The 17214-nt window shown below is 51.8% G+C and overlaps 6 protein-coding genes across 6 annotated transcripts; 3 read left to right on the forward strand and 3 right to left on the reverse strand.

Annotated features, from left to right (window-relative positions):
- Window positions 1-549: 549 nt before the first annotated feature.
- Window positions 550-1332, reverse strand: LY79DRAFT_509161 (ankyrin repeat-containing domain protein; the record flags this gene model as incomplete). The annotated part of the gene is made up of 2 exons (XM_060554024.1): window positions 550-800; window positions 861-1332. The coding sequence occupies 2 exons, from the start codon at window positions 1330-1332 to the stop codon at window positions 550-552; spliced, it is 723 nt and encodes a 240-aa protein (XP_060417549.1).
- Window positions 1333-1764: 432 nt separating this feature from the next.
- LY79DRAFT_509035 (major facilitator superfamily transporter) lies at window positions 1765-3425 on the reverse strand (the record flags this gene model as incomplete). Its single annotated transcript, XM_060554015.1, has 2 exons — window positions 1765-2024; window positions 2126-3425. 2 exons carry the CDS (start codon window positions 3423-3425, stop codon window positions 1765-1767), a joined length of 1560 nt encoding a protein of 519 aa, XP_060417550.1.
- Window positions 3426-7443: 4018 nt separating this feature from the next.
- On the forward strand, window positions 7444-8826 carry LY79DRAFT_508961 (uncharacterized protein; the record flags this gene model as incomplete). The annotated part of the gene is made up of 1 exon (XM_060554003.1): window positions 7444-8826. One exon carries the CDS (start codon window positions 7444-7446, stop codon window positions 8824-8826), a length of 1383 nt encoding a protein of 460 aa, XP_060417551.1.
- Window positions 8827-11501: 2675 nt separating this feature from the next.
- Window positions 11502-12900, forward strand: LY79DRAFT_647661 (uncharacterized protein; the record flags this gene model as incomplete). The annotated part of the gene is given in 4 exon segments (XM_060562493.1): window positions 11502-11570; window positions 11655-11714; window positions 11724-11769; window positions 11814-12900. Coding segments are annotated over 4 exon segments (810 nt in total). The 3' UTR covers window positions 12449-12900.
- Window positions 12901-13269: 369 nt separating this feature from the next.
- Window positions 13270-15346, forward strand: LY79DRAFT_543936 (methyltransferase domain-containing protein). Its single transcript, XM_060557093.1, has 11 exons — window positions 13270-13427; window positions 13487-13522; window positions 13606-13699; window positions 13755-13777; window positions 13843-13861; window positions 13949-14071; window positions 14153-14175; window positions 14230-14267; window positions 14323-14460; window positions 14520-14939; window positions 15000-15346. The coding sequence occupies exons 1-11, from the start codon at window positions 13410-13412 to the stop codon at window positions 15040-15042; spliced, it is 975 nt and encodes a 324-aa protein (XP_060417553.1). The 5' UTR covers window positions 13270-13409; the 3' UTR covers window positions 15043-15346.
- A 157-nt stretch (window positions 15347-15503) lies between these two features.
- On the reverse strand, window positions 15504-17178 carry LY79DRAFT_667256 (fungal-specific transcription factor domain-containing protein; the record flags this gene model as incomplete). The annotated part of the gene is made up of 2 exons (XM_060563346.1): window positions 15504-16781; window positions 16837-17178. The coding sequence occupies 2 exons, from the start codon at window positions 17176-17178 to the stop codon at window positions 15504-15506; spliced, it is 1620 nt and encodes a 539-aa protein (XP_060417554.1).
- Window positions 17179-17214: the final 36 nt, after the last annotated feature.

The raw sequence follows: 17214 nt of genomic DNA on the forward strand, positions 1-17214 counted from the left end.
ATCCTTTCCTTCCTTGGCTCTAATCAAGGCACAATACCTATAAAATACTACGAGGTTCTTAGAATATTCGATAATGAAAGATGAGGAGGGTGACTATCCATCTGGTGGTGACATGTCTAGTTGTTCGATCTGTGACCTTTCCGGGTCACCACAATATATCGATAGCTGGCTTTCCAGTTTCCGCTGGCCCAGCCCCCCGGTACTTCATAAAAACGCACATCGCTAACAACTTCAACACTTGGATACATGATGCATTGCGAACTGCACTGAGATTATATTCTACACTGCCCCATCGGGTCTCGGAACCAACTGAATCACAGGGTTTCTTCAGCTTGTCAATTCCAACTACAGTATTGTCTCGCTGTAGAGGCCTTTAGAAAGGTTGATCCCAACTGAGAGAGTGATAGTATTAAGCTGACATAAGAAAGGCCCTCAAGAAAACAAGAGAGTGTGGTTTTATGACTATTCAATAGTGCAACGAAGCCTTTCCAAAATAGAATACTGCCCGATGAACCCTTCGATCCAACACCAACCAATCCATCAGAACTATTACTCCGCAACATCATGTCGTAGTATGAGATCTCGAAGCTCAAGATTCTCAGACCACGTGCTACTTCCAACGGAAGAGGCTGCGAGACGAATGCTGGCGCTAACGTCCGCACCCCTCTCAAGCAGGAGTTTGACGATCTCTGTGTGTTCTTTGCTCACAGCAGCCTCCAGTGCGCTGCCCACAGCACCATGCGGACTTGCGTTGGGATCGATACCTTCGTCCAGAAGTGCCTTGACAGTATCATAGTCATCTCTTGAAGCCGCTGTACAGAGTCTGGCTTCCTGAATTAGCTGTGCGATCACATAGTGACCTGCTTCTGACGCAGCCCGAATAGCCTCAGCCAGTGAGCCGGCGTTGGCATTGTCAACCCCATCTTCCCAGCTGAGAAGAGATCTAACAACATCCAAACGACCGTTCCGTGAGGCTTCAATAAGTGGGCTATCACCCGCCATATTGTTTGCCTCAATCTTTGCTCCATGTTCAAGCAAAAGCTTCACAATTGCTAGGTGACAACGTTCTGAGGCCACCTGAACAGGTGCGCAGGAATTATCGTATCCCGCGTTCACATCAGCCCCGTTATCAAGCAGAAGCTGAACGACATCATAATTGCCGTTTCTTGAAGAGACGTAGAGAGCGCCGCATCGTGTCCCGTTGCCTTCACTCACATCCACGCCGTGCTCCAAAAGCCGTCTGACAACCCTCAAGAGCCAAGCTATGCAGGGAAAGTACAGTGGCGGTACTGGATGGTTCCCTCTAGACGTATGGTACAAGCTGTACAGCATGTTCAACGCAACTGGATTCTTCTAATATCTGCAATACATACTAATATTAACAACCCAGCGCAGCTTAACTATGAGAAAGCGGATGGGATTGCTAGCTTTCCATTGGTTTATGGTCGAAGAAACCACTACGATCATCTCAGCATGGGCGGTGTTCATTCAGATTTATCATCACGCCGTAATGTAATTAACGACATGAGAACTCTGTAACCGGGCTACGTAACAATCCAGCATTACTAAGGCTCTCAAAGCTGGAAAAGCAATGGTGTCGTGAAGTAGCTACGATGGCCCGGTACTCATCCGGCCCTCACTTGCACATCCTTGGGGATTGCACCGCACTACTCCTGTCGCGTTATCCCCCAAGTTATCTACATGAAAGAGAAAACATGGCGACCGCGAAAGGTTGAGTCATCTATTTTGTCGGGTTTCGGTTTGTCAAGCCGCTTTCTCCCGCTGCGCAGCCGCCCGCATACGCTTCGCGCGCCAGTGTCGGCCCCGCCACAGCTCCAACAATGCCAAGGAGCATGAAGCCAGAGCGACGATGGAACAGAGCGTAAATGTCCAGCCAACGCCGACGGCGCGAATTAGAGGACCGATGGCGGCGGTTCCACCCGAAGCCAAGAGACAACGTGACAGGTTCATCGAGGCTGCAGCGCTGAAGCTCTGACTTCGGAACAGGTCGACGATGAGGGTTGCTACAGGGGTGCGCGTAACGTATTAGCCAAGAGGTGCTTCTCCACGAGTCGATTTGCAGAAAATGTTACATTTGGGGGAGGGGTGGGGGTGGAATGCGTACAGAAGGCGGCCAGAATGATGGTGTCTAGGCCTCCAACGAAGAAGGCCATGGTGATAGAGGCGGCGATGTGGACATGAAACTCGATGATCCAGCCGAGGGCGACAACAGACACCAAGTAGGCCACAGTTGGGATGATGACGGGCTTGATGCGTGCGAGCTCGATATGCTGTACTTCTTTGACGGTGGGCGAGCCGTCGGCGTTGTCGGCGGCCGCTCGCTGGACCGCCTGTTCCTTCTTGAGTTGGTGCTTGTACTCACGGTCCAGAAGCTTCCCCGTGAGCACGCTACAACATAGGGAGCCGACACCATTGGAGATATAAGTGAGGCCGATGCTCATCTCGTTCAGACCGTACCGTTCCGCGTAGAGGGTGGCGGTCGCTACCATGGTAACCTGCCACACGGTGTAGCAGATGCCCGTGAAGGTGACGATGCACAGGCACTCGGGCTCGACGAGCAGACGGACTGGGGCACCGATATCGATACGGAAATTGGCGCCCGCCTTCGCATCGGCCGCCCCGTCGCCGGACTTGGGCGCGTCGAGCCACTTCAGGGGCGCGCGAAGGTACCGCGGCGGGGGTATTGACCCGTCGTCGACGATGCCGCGCTTCGTCTCGGGGAGTAGCAGGACGGTGAACAGCAGGAGGAACGCGGCCAGAGACGCCAGGAAGATGAACATGCCTCGCCACCCAGTGTACTGGGCGAACAGGCCGCCGATGACGGGGCCAAAGGCGGTGCCGGCTCCGCCCAAGGCGCTGTAGTTGCCCATATACTTGCCGCGGCGGCTGACGTGGATCAGATCGCCTATCAGGCTGGCGCCGATGGCCGTCGTCGAGGCCGAACCGACGGCCTGGACGGCCCTCAGGGCGACGACGGCAGGGTAGTTGCGGGACAGGGCAAGGCCTAGACACGAGGCCAGGTAGATGGTGAGGGCGATGAGGTAGAGCAGGCGGCGGCCGGTGCTGTCGCCGATGGCGCTCCAGAGAGTGGGACTGATACCTTGGAGCACGAGGTATGAGGTGATGGTCAGGTTAATGGCGTCAGTCGAGACATTGAGGTCCCTCGCGACGGCCGGGATGGCCGGGGTGTACAGATTCGAGCTCAGGGGGCTCAGCAGACCGATGGTGCTCGCGACGGCGATGATGACAATGCGTTGTGTCGGCGCAAACCTGCTGTACACAGCCATGAGGTCTGGCTCGCTAAGCGACACATCACTGCTGCCGGGAGCGCCATCTGTGCCGGCCGGGGGTTCTGATACCAGAATCTCGGCATGTTGGAAATTGGCCTTTGTCTTCTCTTGCATGTTCTGCTGGCCTGAATCCGTGTCTCTGGAAAGGACGTGAGGTCCTGTAGGAGTGAGCTCCTCGGAGCAGGTCTCGGCTAGAAGATGCCGTTCTCCCATCGCGCCCAAGCAGAAAGCGATCAAGTCAGAGGGGTTTCCTGGAGGAGGGATGATAAAAAAAGGCGACGCTTTTGCAGCATATGTTATACTCAATGGCGCCCGTGCCCTCCTGCAGGATATTGAACAGGTATATCTCTTCTCCAACCCACAAATGTTTGTCCATCCGGGGCTAAATAATCCATGTCGGGTTCTGCAAGTTTGTCCGCTACCAGTCTGCGACTATGCCTATAGCCAAGCCCTCTAAACCTGGTCACTTTGCACAACTCTGCCTCGTGTACGGTTAACAGGTAGAGAAGAGATTCAATACATTAGCAAAAATCTCCGCCTAGCGTACTTACAACAAACGACTTCGTCTGTAGTACATCAGCCACCGAAAAACGGTACGAGTTCGGAATAGGGTAGAGGGCTGGGTTTATCACACAACATGATTGGGTCAGGCACGTAGGAGAACAAATGAATGAGCACAATAGACACCATGTCAGTCGTTTCGCGAGTCTAGATTTTGAGCTAGTACCGGATGCTCCCTTGTTCCTAGTGTGCGTGTAATCCGTTGTGCCGTACCTTTTGCGGAAACCGTCCCATTTTTCTCCGGTCGAGTTTGCCAGCACACAAACACCACCCACCTAACTGCATGTATTTGCTCAACCAACGACACGACCAGGTGAATGGGCTGCGTGTAACGTCACAACTGACCCTCACCGCAAGATACGATACGATCCCTCGCCAAGCCGAAAGCCAAACAAAGGAGTATTACGGTCTAGAACACCTTAAAGCAGGTCTCGTGATCCTTTTCAATGATCAGTTCGCGTATGTGCCTTGACCAATTAGGTGCTGCAGGCCGACAAATCGAGAAAACAAACTTGCATATTTCCCCCGCGGTGCATGGAGAGGGGTGGCACGTATCTGCGGCTCGGTTTCCAGGTCCACGGGCTCACAGAACACAAACAGCGTGATGTAGTGCTTGCCAACGTCGGCGAAGATGGAGTTGGTGACGGCGACAAGCTTGGTGGCCTTGACTACCAGGCCCGTTTTCTCGAGCGTCTCGCGCTCAAACGTGAGTCGGACGATACGGCTGATGAAATAGTAGTGACGAGAGATGTTTAGAACTGTCGAGCAATGCAAATATCTCCGGTTAATCACGTAAGGTGTTGTGCCTTCATCTATTGTGCTATTAGTTTTCGCTGCAATAGTCATTTCGCAACCCCTTTCCCAAGCTGCCTCAGACTTTTATAACACGTCTTGCGGCGCGACCCGAAATTGCTACCCGCTGCCATACGTGCGCGAGGGATCTTCCGATAATACAGAGTGCAATCCCGCGACTGCATGTGTGGGACTGGTATGAAGTGCTAGATTCAACGTAGTTTAGTCAGACATACCTGTCCGCATACGTACGTGCTATCGGATGTCCTAAAGCAAGAATATGAGGCGGATCCGGAGATGTTCCGTCTCCATCGCCCTGCCATAGACGTGTTCTTCATTATCTTTGCTGCTCTTCCTCTCTATTACCTATATCTTCTTTTAGTTTTTAACGTCGACATATGACAATCCTGCCGTGCGGGGCCCTCAGGCCAGCCTGTGGCGCCGTGACCTCCGGATACCTAGCTCGCGGTTCGACCAATCAGAGGAAGGCATCTCGACTGCTTGGCCTCGAAGGAAATATAAGAAGTTGTTTCTCACTTCGCTAACTTGTCGCTATCAAGTCGTAGCTTAATGGAGTGAGTTGGCAAGGGATGCGGAATAAGCCGAGAAACAAATCCTAGGCCAAGATCTCACTACAATTAATATCCTGCAACCACTTTCACCCCCCACTGCTCACATCTTCAGGACCAAGTCTGCCACCAAGTCCAAAATGCAGTTCTATCTAAATTAATACTGCGCTCAATATGGCCTTATATATTGAATGAGAGCTGTTTCTGAGGTTGGAGTCCGCTAAAAAGTTCTCCTATTACACTGTTTGACGCTAGATGCACTCAAACTCGTAGTCTCTTATCTCTTTTCTCCCTCTTCTTTGTCTTTTTCATTTCGTTACGAAGTAGGAAAGTTACTTCGTGCGGGCTATGGGCTCTCTGTTCCTACAAATGCCACCCTTGCACAACGAAGAGATCCTTGCGTTTCTCTACCTACAGAAGGCGTGACTAGGGTGGGTTGGTCAATATATCTCTTTGTTCTACAGATTCCCTAGTTTGCCAATCTCACTGCAGCCATAACTGCTAATCTAGCCAAATACAGGCTCTAATGACATGGAGATTTTAACAATCTCCCTGGGGCATTCTGGCCCTTCGTTCTTGTTACAGGTTTCTGCGTCTCTTAGCTAGAACTATAGCGAGACATTCACGTGGAATGGCATGATTGTGCTGGCACTTTTGATCGGCCCGAGTACTGGTATTCCCACTGAGGAATGTATCCAACATCATCGCTTTGTTCCACAGATTTACATTTGCCGAAACCGTTGCAGCCACAGTGCCTAATCTAGCCTGTTGCAGGCTTTAGTGACCTGAATCTCTTAACATCCTTGTTGAAGGACTCTATGTCGTTCAGTTCGCATTGCACTAACGCATTTGAAGAAAATGGAATGATTGCTCTAGTACTTTTGATTGATCTAAGTAACGATGTTCCAATTGATATAGGTAGGTATCCAAGTGAATCCCTCTTAAGGTCGCACAGGTACATAACAGTACTCTAACAAAGCCGGACAAGCTCATTAGGAGCACCATATCCGATACTGCACACCATACTAGAATATATCTAGATAGAAACAAAGTACCATGGAGTCTTGTAACTAAACCGCCGTATTAGCCACGGCTACTAGGGTGGTGCGGAAGTTGGCGTGCAGGCGAGGAAAAGTCCTGACAAGTAGGCCATGAATTAAGACACTGTTCGTAACACTATAACTCCTCGAAAAGTGCACTGTTGATCCGACATTGGTACATTGTTGTTCCTCCTCGTCTGGCCGCCATTCAAGCGGGAGGTGGTGGAAAGTGGTTGAAGTTTAAGTGGATTTGGGTGTTAGCAATACGCCAAAATACCAAAGTGTTCAAGCCGAGTAATCCGTCCTATTTCACCCCAGCAGAGAGTCAACATGCGTACTTGGGGCGAATGCACACAACGACGTTGCCATTTTCGACAGCATTGCTCTGAGAGGTCAACAGCTATGCCGTAGCATGATGCGATATTGATAGAAACATACAGACTGGGCCTTGTGAATAATGATATTACCCGCCAGCATATGGGCGATGGGATCCTCTATCCTCATCTTTGCCTTAAACAACACTGTCACATAATCACCCCGCACGTTTCTCCCCATACCAAAAGTCATGAGAATCGTCATCTTCTTCAGGGTTCCAAAACCAAGCGTTGCAGTATGACTATTGTTTCTGTTATATATTGCTACAAGTACCACTTAGATGCCAAGTAGTAAGACGCCCATATAACCCAACTTCATACTGCATGTGCTAAGTAGTCCTAGGTAATTCTTACTTTCTGAGACACTCCAATTGGATAATGGATCCACCGGGCCGCATACTCATCCTGAATGGCGTCTTCCGAGGCAAGCAATAGTGGCAATAACCCTAGACAAACATTGTTGTTTGTGGCTGCTGCAGCCGCTATTGCTCCCCTCCTTCGGCCTCAGACGCCCCCTCCGTTCTGTACAACTTCAACTGACAGGCAGTGATGGATTTTCTTGACGAAAGAACAAAGAAGTGCAAGACGGATGGGCGGATGGATATAAAATCCTCAGTAATTCCACTGAGCAATATTGCCAGATCACTTACTCAAACTTGCAAGTTCTACCCTTCTCTCACTCCCTTTTATCCAGAATCCTATTCTTTTCCACCATTTTTGTGACGATAACCTCCATTATCGAACAAGATTAATCGAAATGGCCATCATCGGGCGTCCTCATATCATCATCATCGGCATGGGACCGGCGGGTCTCGCTGCCGCAGCGCGTCTCAAGGGCACTGGTATTCAGTTCACTATCCTCGACAGCGGCAAGGCCGTGCAGGACCGTGATAGATACCTGCCGGAGGACGCCACTCGTGGACACGGCGGTGCCGGCCTCTTCTCTGACGGAAAGTTCTCCTTCTTTCCCTCCGCATCGGAGCTGTGGTCCCTGCCGCGCGACAGCGACCTGCGCGAGGCGTACGATTGGACGTGCAACGTCCTGAACCAGGCGGGTCTGGAAACACCCTCCTTCCCCAGCAACCCCGACGCCTACTCGGTGGCGGGCATGGTGGAGAGCGAGCAGTGGAAGCTAAAGGACTACCCCTCGGACTATCTGTCGCTCGATGCGCGTCTCAAGCTCGTACACGAGATGGTCAGCGATATCGGCGGTGCAGTCATGAACGAGTGCACCGTTCGGGACGCCACGTACGATGCCGCCACGGACTCTTTCAGCATCGAGGTGGAGGACCGTTCCACGGGCAAGGTCTCGCGCCTTGGCGCGAACCGCCTTCTCATCACCACCGGCCGCTTCGGGCCCCTTGAGGGCAGCCTGCGCCGTATGACGAGACACCACCAGTTCCACCGCCTCGAAGTTGGCTTTCGCATCCAGCAGCGTAGCGACCGGGCATTCTTCCGTGATATGCCCCAGCTCGACCCAAAGTTGCGTGTTCGGGAGAGTGACGGCAGCGTCGAGTGGCGCACCTTTTGCGTCTGCCGTGAGGGCGAGACCTGTCTGACTGAGACCAATGGACTATGGACTGTCTCCGGTCGTTCTGACTGCCCGCCCACCGGTCGGTCCAACTCAGGATTCAACACGCGCATCCTGGACCAGGAGCTGGCCCGCAAGTCGCTCGACCACGTCCTCAGTGCCATGGAGCGGCCCGAGGCGCACTTTCAGCTCTCGGCGCAGGGCCTTCTGCGCGGCGATACCGAGGCAGTAGCGACCATGGAAGGGATCTACGGCCCGGAGCTGGTTGGCAAGATGACAGAGGGTCTTCGGCGCCTATCAGAGACGTACGATGATCTGGGAGGCGATGAGGAGGCCACATTGATCGGGCCCACCCTCGAGGGCATCGGGTGGTACCCCAAGGTCGACAGCAACCTCCGCCTGCTCGATGCTCCCGCCTGGGTAGCGGGAGATGCCTGCGGCCTGTTCCGCGGCATTGTCGCCGCCATGATCAGCGGGCACTATGCCGCCTCTTCGGTAATCGACGAGCTTGTGCAGGGCGTACAGGCACAACTCGTAGCTCTCACCGATCAAACCTCTGTCGAGGTTGTGGCATCTGCCACGCAATGCCTCAAGCAGCAGCCAGCGATCGAGTGTGATAGGCCTTGTTGCTCAGTAGCAGGTATTTAGTAGACATAAGGATAAGTCTTATGAGGGAAGGGGAAGAAGACAAAAAAACGTTTGAGATGGGTTGTGACATGCCGATGTTTGCGTTGACTAGTTTCCTCGGTAGCGTAGCAGCTGTTAGATGTAGACGCCGTCGATCATGTGTACTAGGGTTGTTTTATCTATAGGGACCCAGAATGATAAATATAATAACTATAGTGTATCCTACCGCACTGTTGTTAGTTTCCATTATGGAATTACGGTTAAAGCAAAGTCCGATTCGACAGTTGCTTTGGGTATTTTGCATCGTAGTAAGGAATTGGGGTGTAGCGCAGAGTAGAGGTGCTGCAAATTAGGCCATCATACACGAGGCGGGCAAGAACGTTTGGTCAAAAACGATCATGTACAACAACTAAGCATAGTGTACAAGCCGACTAGCAACAAACCCTAACCTTACGTATTTCTTGTATTTAGACGACCTCACGGAAATCCTTGAGAAGATCAACCTTAATTCACCTCATTTAACTTGACCCATGTCTTCTTGCACCTTATTTCGTTTCTCTATTACTAGTTACAACACATTTCAGTATTATCTTAAAGAAATAAGAAAAGCTAAATACTCTAGTTTCTACTTGGTTATATAGTATCGTGAAGCTAGTATAGCTTTATATGGCTTGTACTAGTAGTAAGTACTATAGATGTAGATTACCAAAAGATAGACCTATATAAATTAGGGCATTTCTACCCAGAAATCTTCTTGTAAGTAGACTTAGGAAGAACAGGAACTCCTCTCTCAAAAAACCAGACGCTGTAGTTCATTACATGTAGCTAGTAGACATTTTGTCACGTAACAAAACGATACCGTTAGTTACGTGGGCAGTAATAGTAGCTTATATATCGTGACACATTTCTAGTCTAATATTCCCTGGGCAAGTGAGATACCGAGCATGAATCCGGCTAAGCGTGTTGGACTCTTATGCATGTCTCACTATTATGTTTCTAATCAGGTCAAACAAACACAGCCTTGACAGGGTGACAAAAAGCCGCTAAGCTCACCAAACGTTGTGGAATCAGGCTGGAGCGCCTTTGCCGAGGCGCAAGGTCAACTGCGATGTATTCCTAGCATAATCAATGGTGGTGGGCTGACGGGGTTTGATCCGACACGTTGGACCGTTGGTTCCCTCCCCACGTTTCCCACGTCAAGCTGAGACGGACACGGTGCTTTGCTTTCCAAGTTCTTCACAACGCTCACGTCAATCACCACCGAGGCGCGCCTTGTTTCCTTGAAACATCTTACATTTCATATGCAATGGACAGGAAAAGACCTTAGGAACAGGACGAAGAGGTCATTTCACATCCTCAAAAGCAGAAGAGAACTCACCACCATGACTACACTATCGCCTGGATCTGCGCACTATATCTGGAGATGACGGCAGCTATCGCAATGCTGGACGAGAGACACACCCAACTGCCCCCATACGACGAGCACACTAATTGCTACATACCTGGCAGAATCAAGGGGCACAATGTCGTCATTGCATGCTTACCGGAAGGAGAGCATGGCACGAACAATGCGGCGAACGTCATGGCCAACCTGAAACGAACCTTTCCGAAAATTCGCGTATGCCTGATGGTGGGAATAGGCGGTGGTGCACCATGTCTTGCTGACATACGCTTGGGAGACGTTGTTGTCGGGTCGAGGGCGATGCAATATGATTTCGGAAAAGTTATCCGAGACGGAGATCTCCAGCGGACGGCAATATACAAGACGCCTCCCTTACTGCTACGCACAGCTGTCACTGCACTCCGAGCCAAACACGATGGCCGCAAGAGCAGCATCCCGACTGTTCTCAAGGAGAGATTTGGCGAGAACTTAGATTACTATTGACCTAACTTGCCAGATCATCTGTTCTTGTCAGCGTACGACCACGTTTCTCTAGCTCTAGACTGCAGTGCATGCGAGTCCTGTGACCAGTCTTGGCTGGTTCTACGGAGTGTTAGAAGGACAGACGATCTGTATATACATCATGGCGCAATGGCTTTGGGCAACCAGGTCATGAGAAGTGCCTTTCAGCGGGACAATATTGCCCGAGAGCTAGATGTTATGTGTTTTGAGATGGAGGTTGCTGGTCTGATGGGCAACTTTCCCTGCCTCCCTATACGAGGAATTTGTGATTATGCAGATTCTCGCAAGAGCAAAACGTGGCAGAAATATGCTGCAGTGACTGCGGCTGCGTACGTAACGGAGTTGTTGGCAGTATTACCTAGTGCCTATTCGCCTATAGAATGTAATTACTTCCCTGATAATGGTTGGTTTATCTACCGAATATTGGACTGTAACTATTACAACTGCTTACATAAATGGTTAAGGCCACAACAGTTTGAACGATTATCGGCGGCAATCGCTAGAGTCTCTTAAGTTTGATCAACTAGATTCTCGTTAAACCTCTATTAAAGCCGCTTATAACAAAACATGTTGCTGGATTCTGAAGAGCCCCAATTATAACGAGTGGCTAAGGCCAGAAATGCTAGCGGAACACCATAGCTTATTGTGGATTCATGGCAAGCCTAGTGTAGGCAAGTCTACGCTTATGAAATACCTGTACAACTACATTGCTAGGGCACGTGGCAGACAAACCCTCATCGCCTGCTTTTTCTTTTATGCTTGGGGAGAGAATTTGGAAAGGTCACTTGAGGGTATGCACCGGTCTCTTCTCCTACAGTTGCTTCGAGGTTACCCTGAGCTTCAGTCAGTCTTGGACGGCCTGGTCATTCAGCATAAGGGCGGTTGCCCTCCCCTCGACACACTCAAAAACATATTTCATAAAGCTGTTCTCTAACTTGGCTAACAGCACTTTACTTGTTTCATTGGTGCTCCCGATGAATGCGATGAACAGCAAGTCATGGATATGGTTGATTAGTTTGAAGACCTTACAGCGGAAGCAACACAGGCTAGCATCGAACTGCGTATATGCTTCTCTAGCCGCCATTATCCCTATATTCATACAGAGAGGGGGGGATAAAGCTCACTTTAGAAGACCAAAAAGGCCACACCGAAGACCTGGACAGCTACGTGTCAAGCCGCCTACGCATCCACAACCGGGAACTCGAAGAGGAACTACGGCCCAAACTTATCGGGAAAGCCTCAGGGGTTTTTCTATGGGTTGTATTGGTTGTCGATGTCCTCAACAAAGAATATGCCCCAGGTGGAATAGCCTTGAGGAAGAGATTGGCAGAGATGCCCAGCGGCCTCCACGACTTGTTCAAGGACATGCTGGGACGCGACAACACTGATAGGGACCAGCTTCTACTTTGCGTTCTCTGGATTCTTTGTGCCAGGCGTGCCTTAAGACCCGAAGAGTTTCGCCATGCTATGTGGTCAGACCCGTCACTGAAGGGCCTGATCGACGGAGAGCTTCCGGAAGTCAGCACTTCGGATGTCGGTGGCAGCACTGAGGTATGCGTCATTGGTACTTCAAAAGGCTTAGCGGAGATTACCAAGACCAATCGACCTACGGTTCAATTCATTCATGAATCAGTTCGTGACTTTCTCCTCAAAGCTGAGGGGCTCCAGGAACTATGGCCAGGTCTAGGATTTGACTGGGAAATTCCCAGCCATGAGAAACTCAAGACATGTCGCCTGTAGGATACTACTTAGCCAAATAGTGCCTCTGGCGCAAATCACGAGTGAAAAGCCAACAGCGCGAACAGGGTAAAGAAGCGTTCGCATTCCCTTAACATATTGGGTACTATATATACGCAGGTTTTGATTTCATGGAATGTTTTAGAGCCAATTAATAACTAACTCATACAGAACTTCAGAATCAGTGTCAATACCTAGCCTACATGACTAACCAGCGACATCATATTATGCAAGGTGGTGAATCTCGAACTCGCAGAAGTGGATGCATGTAAGCACATGGAGTTGTACAAAGGCATGTTCTCTCCCGTCAGCTGAGGACGGTGGCAATTTGATTGTGGCCGTTTACGTTGGTAGTTCTCCCCTATGAACAATCCTGCGAGGCTTTGGTTACTCGATGTGCACTAGGCCGGTCCATGCGCATACATATGGCCAATGCCACGCGTGCAGCTTGAAGGATGGACAGGCATCCCGATGAAAGTATGTGCCTCGGCGTGAGAAACCCCGCTGTCGCCTGACAGCGTACCCTCCTCGGCTGCATGTCAGATACACTAGATCCGGCGCAGCGCCCCATGCCCAAGACTTTCGACCTATCAAACCACCTCGTCTGACCCAATCCTGGTCCAGAGGTCTTTTGGGCGACGAATAGTGGGCCAATAATGAATCCTGTCCCTATGTATGGTACGCGGAGCTCGGCACGTACTCGTATCAAGACGTTTCTCCGGCTTTGAATACGTCTTCCTTCACCAACCAAAGAGGGATGCGGTTATTAACTGGTAGAGGTGGGGAACTATCCCTGGATATCGGTGGGATACGTAGCGCTGTGTCTAAAATGCGTGGGCCTCGATGGTTCCATGTCCCATATAGTTGGGTATCCCCCCGTCAACTCAAACTGACCACATCTTATCCACCGATCACACGCATACGCGGAACATAGAACGCCAGGCACAGCCACTCCACTTAAAATATGCAGGAGACACATATCGTGAGATTCAGATTTGGGTTTCTAGTCCCGGCGTCTCGCGACTAACGGTTTGAATCCAGGCGGCCGAGGCCGACGACTTCGAGGATGATGGCACTGTTAGTCTTTTGGACCCTCTCCTGCCACGAAGTGATATATGCTAGTAGCGAGCCCCATAATTGACATTTATACTACCTTCCAGCAGTATGAAGAATCTTCTGTGGCGTCTTTGACGGCCAGCATTCGAGAACATCGAGCCGAAAATGGCCGTACTTATCACTCGATGAGTGCTGGAAGTACGCAACCAGAATCCCCCGATCTGTCCTTATACAATGTGCTAATTGCCGGAAGAGTATAACTATCCAAACGACGAGGTAAGTCTTTCCATGCCAGTCCCCTTTTGTAGCCATCGACGGCGAGATCTGACAGTGGGGAACAGCGTGAGAATGATCGACTCGGTATGTATTTCAGTCGTCCCGGTTGAAAGAATGGAGTATTCAACTCCTGCTTTGCGTCGCGGACTCTGACTTTGACAACCACTGCAGATTTTCAGCATGAGCTCTGGTATCTCACCCTCGACGGTGAGCTCGCTGTCGCCCCAGCCCATAAGACGGCAAAGCGCGTCTTGGATATGGGGACGGGCACCGGAGTATGGGCTATTGATTACGGTACGAAAATCCTCCATCTTCTGTGCTTATCCGAGGACACGGCCGCAATCCTGATTTATATTGCTAACATGGTCACCATAGCGGATGCAAACCCTTCTGCCGAGGTTTGATTTTAATCGAGTAGCGAGAAGAACGCCCCCCGGCTGATCTGTTGGCAGGTTATCGGCGTTGACTTGAGCCCGACCCAGGCCGAATGGTAAGAGGAAAACCAATCAAATTGAGAAACACTACTAACGACAGTGGGCTTACAGGACTCCTCCCAACTGTGTCTTCGAAATCGACGACTTGGAAAAGGAGTGGACGTGGGCGAAGCCTTTCGACTACATCTTCTGCCGAACAATGGAGGGCTCCTTCGCAGACCCGGCAGCGGTCATCCGGAAGGCCTACAAGTAAGAGGAACCGGTAACACCGTTATCGGGGGGCGTATTGCTGACATGAAATACCTCAGGGCTTTGGGGCCCGGTGGCTGGTTCGAGGCCGGGGGCTTCGTGCTGCCGCTGGGGTGCGACGACGGCACCCTCGCCGAGGGTTCGCCCCTGCGCCAGTGGCAGGAGCTTATGGTCGAGGCTGGCAACAAGATCGGCCGCTCCATCGAGAGCCCTGCCAAGTACACCGAGGCCATGGCGGACGCTGGCTTTGTCGACATTACCGTCAAGAAGTACATCTGGCCGCTAAACTCGTGGCCCAAGGACGCCAATCTCAAGGAGATTGGCAAGTGGCACAACGTCAACCTCGACATGGGCTTTGAGGCGCTATCTCTTGCGCTATTTACGCGCGCCCTGGGGTGGACGAAGGAGGAGGTTATGGTGCTCTGCGCCGGCGCGCGGAATGACCTGAAAAACAAGAACATTCATGCCTACTGGAACGTGTAAGTTACCCTTTTCTCTTCTCCGCCATGTACGGGGACTTAGTGACTAAAGCACCGCAGACAAGTTACCTATGCTCGAAAGCCTGAGACGGACGCTGACTAAAATGCGGAGGACACAACATCGGCCTAACAGCCTTGAACAGGACCGTTGCTATGACGATACAGAAACTTGATCTCTCCATGTGTGGCTCGTAGAGAAAGAAATAACTGGCGTGATGGGCAGTTGGGGTCCAAATAAATTCACTGCAAACATCGACACTTCTGAAGCTTAAGCGGTGATGATCAAATACCTGCTCCGCAGCTCATTCGCACTCAACTAGGGAAGTACTAGATGATAGAGTGAGTTATCGAGATGGGTAGTCATCAATAAGATCAGCCTTTAGGCAGCACAAATGGCCACGAATATATGTGCGATTGGTCACCCTGTGATATTTACATGGGGGGAATCATATACACGTCGAAGCTCACAATCCACCGAAAAGACCCTTGTCTTGATATAAACTAACATCGTCGTCACACTCACTGTCCCTCGTATTTGCCTCCGCAATCACTGTACAACGAGCATCACGGTCTGCTCATGAAGGAAGAGAAAAAGTAGGTTTCCGGTGCATCTCGTGCAGCTTGTGTGTTGCCATCCAGCAGCCCCTTCCAGAAGCTCCAATCCATATCCATGTCATTGATAATGCTGGAGATGTCGTCGCCGGCCGCGCCCACGGTCGAGTCATCTCCTTGCAGTAACAACCTGGGTTGTGAGGCTCCGAGATCACAGCCATCATATTCCGGCAAGTCACTTATCCTTTTCAAACCTTGCGGCATCGTATGGCCGGTGCTGTCCATGGCCATCGAGTCCTGTTCCACGGACTGGGAACCGCGGCCCAGTGCGGCCCGCCGGCGAAGGAGTTCCCTTATGAACGGCGGCTCAAAGGACGGTTCCAGACCGTCGGCCCTTGTGCCCGAGACGTGCCGGCCCCAGGCCTTGAGCGTGAGACTGCCGATGGCCCGATGTAGTGGGAGGTCAGTGTCCGAAGCGAAGCGCGGATGGTTCTCATAAACCTGGCCGATGACAGACCAGGCAGCATCAGCGACCGGGCTCTCCGGCCGCCGGGACAGCGTTCCGACGAGCAGGACGAATGTCTCGAAGGGGAAGAAGTTAAAAACGTGCCAGGCGTAACGCTGAAGTGACGCAGCGGCGTGAGCCTCGATGTCGTACCGCACCACTTCCAGGCTGTTCTCCAGGAGTAGGTCGAGCTGTTCCGGACTCAGGCCCGAGGCCGCCTCGGGATAGCGGATAGGGTGGTAGACAGATAGCCTCAATTGGCACACTGCGGAGCGGGCGAGGTGTGTGGTCAAGAGGTTCAGCGGGATATCGGTGTTGATGTGGCGTAGATAGCGCTCCTCGAGGCGGCCTTCGAGCTCATCAATGGAGCGCAGGAGCTTTATTTTGTCCTCGGGCGTCGTCGCCTGGTCGGGCAGGCCCTCTTGCCTGATCATCCAGACGCCGATCTCGAATCGAACGGAACAGAAGACCATCTCCGTGGGTACGGATGATGAGCGGGGCAGCGAACTCATAGAGGGAACGAGGTCCCCGTCGTTGATGCCGACTGGCGGGTTCGCGTCACCGTAGAGTCGGTTGTCGGGTCCCAGTGCGGCACCCGTCAGCTGGGCCGCCTGGCCGTCCAGGATGACTATCTGCCACCAGACGCGACGCCGCAGCTCGGCCTCAAAGGGCGGGAGATCTCTTAGTGAGCTTTCGCGGTGCAGGCCCATCCTCTGGCCCATGCGGGTTGCCAGCCCCGTGAGAAGCCACAGGATGTCCTGATCACAAAGATGGCGGAGGGAGAGCTGCCAAAAGTGTCAGCGGGGGTATCAGGGGAGAATGCGTCGTTTCATCGCTTACCAGATACAGAGTGAAGGCCTGCAGTACTTTCAAGTCTGTTGATCTGAGAAAGTCGACCCTGCTCAGCGCCGCTTCGGTGGCGTGACAGTACCGAGCCAGATGCTTCGCTCTCGTCTCGCCGAGCAGGTTTTGGCACTCATCGTCCGTCAGTGAGACGACGGCGATGAGGTAGATGGAGAAGATCAGTGCCTCGGTGGGACTGTCAACTAAGGAGGGCTCGGCGAGCGACTTCAGGAGTTCTTCCTGGACAGACGGCCCGTGGAGGACCTTTGTCAAGGGGTGGACGTTGCTCGTGAAGACTTGCCATAGCTGAAACGACTGAACCGCTGATGGGTACAACATCGATAACGAGTCGACCCTCTGTCGACCGAAGATGAG

This window comes from Colletotrichum navitas (genome assembly GCF_030913465.1).
Source record: "Colletotrichum navitas strain CBS 125086 chromosome Unknown LY79scaffold_11, whole genome shotgun sequence".
In the NCBI taxonomy this organism is placed as follows: domain Eukaryota; kingdom Fungi; phylum Ascomycota; class Sordariomycetes; order Glomerellales; family Glomerellaceae; genus Colletotrichum; species Colletotrichum navitas.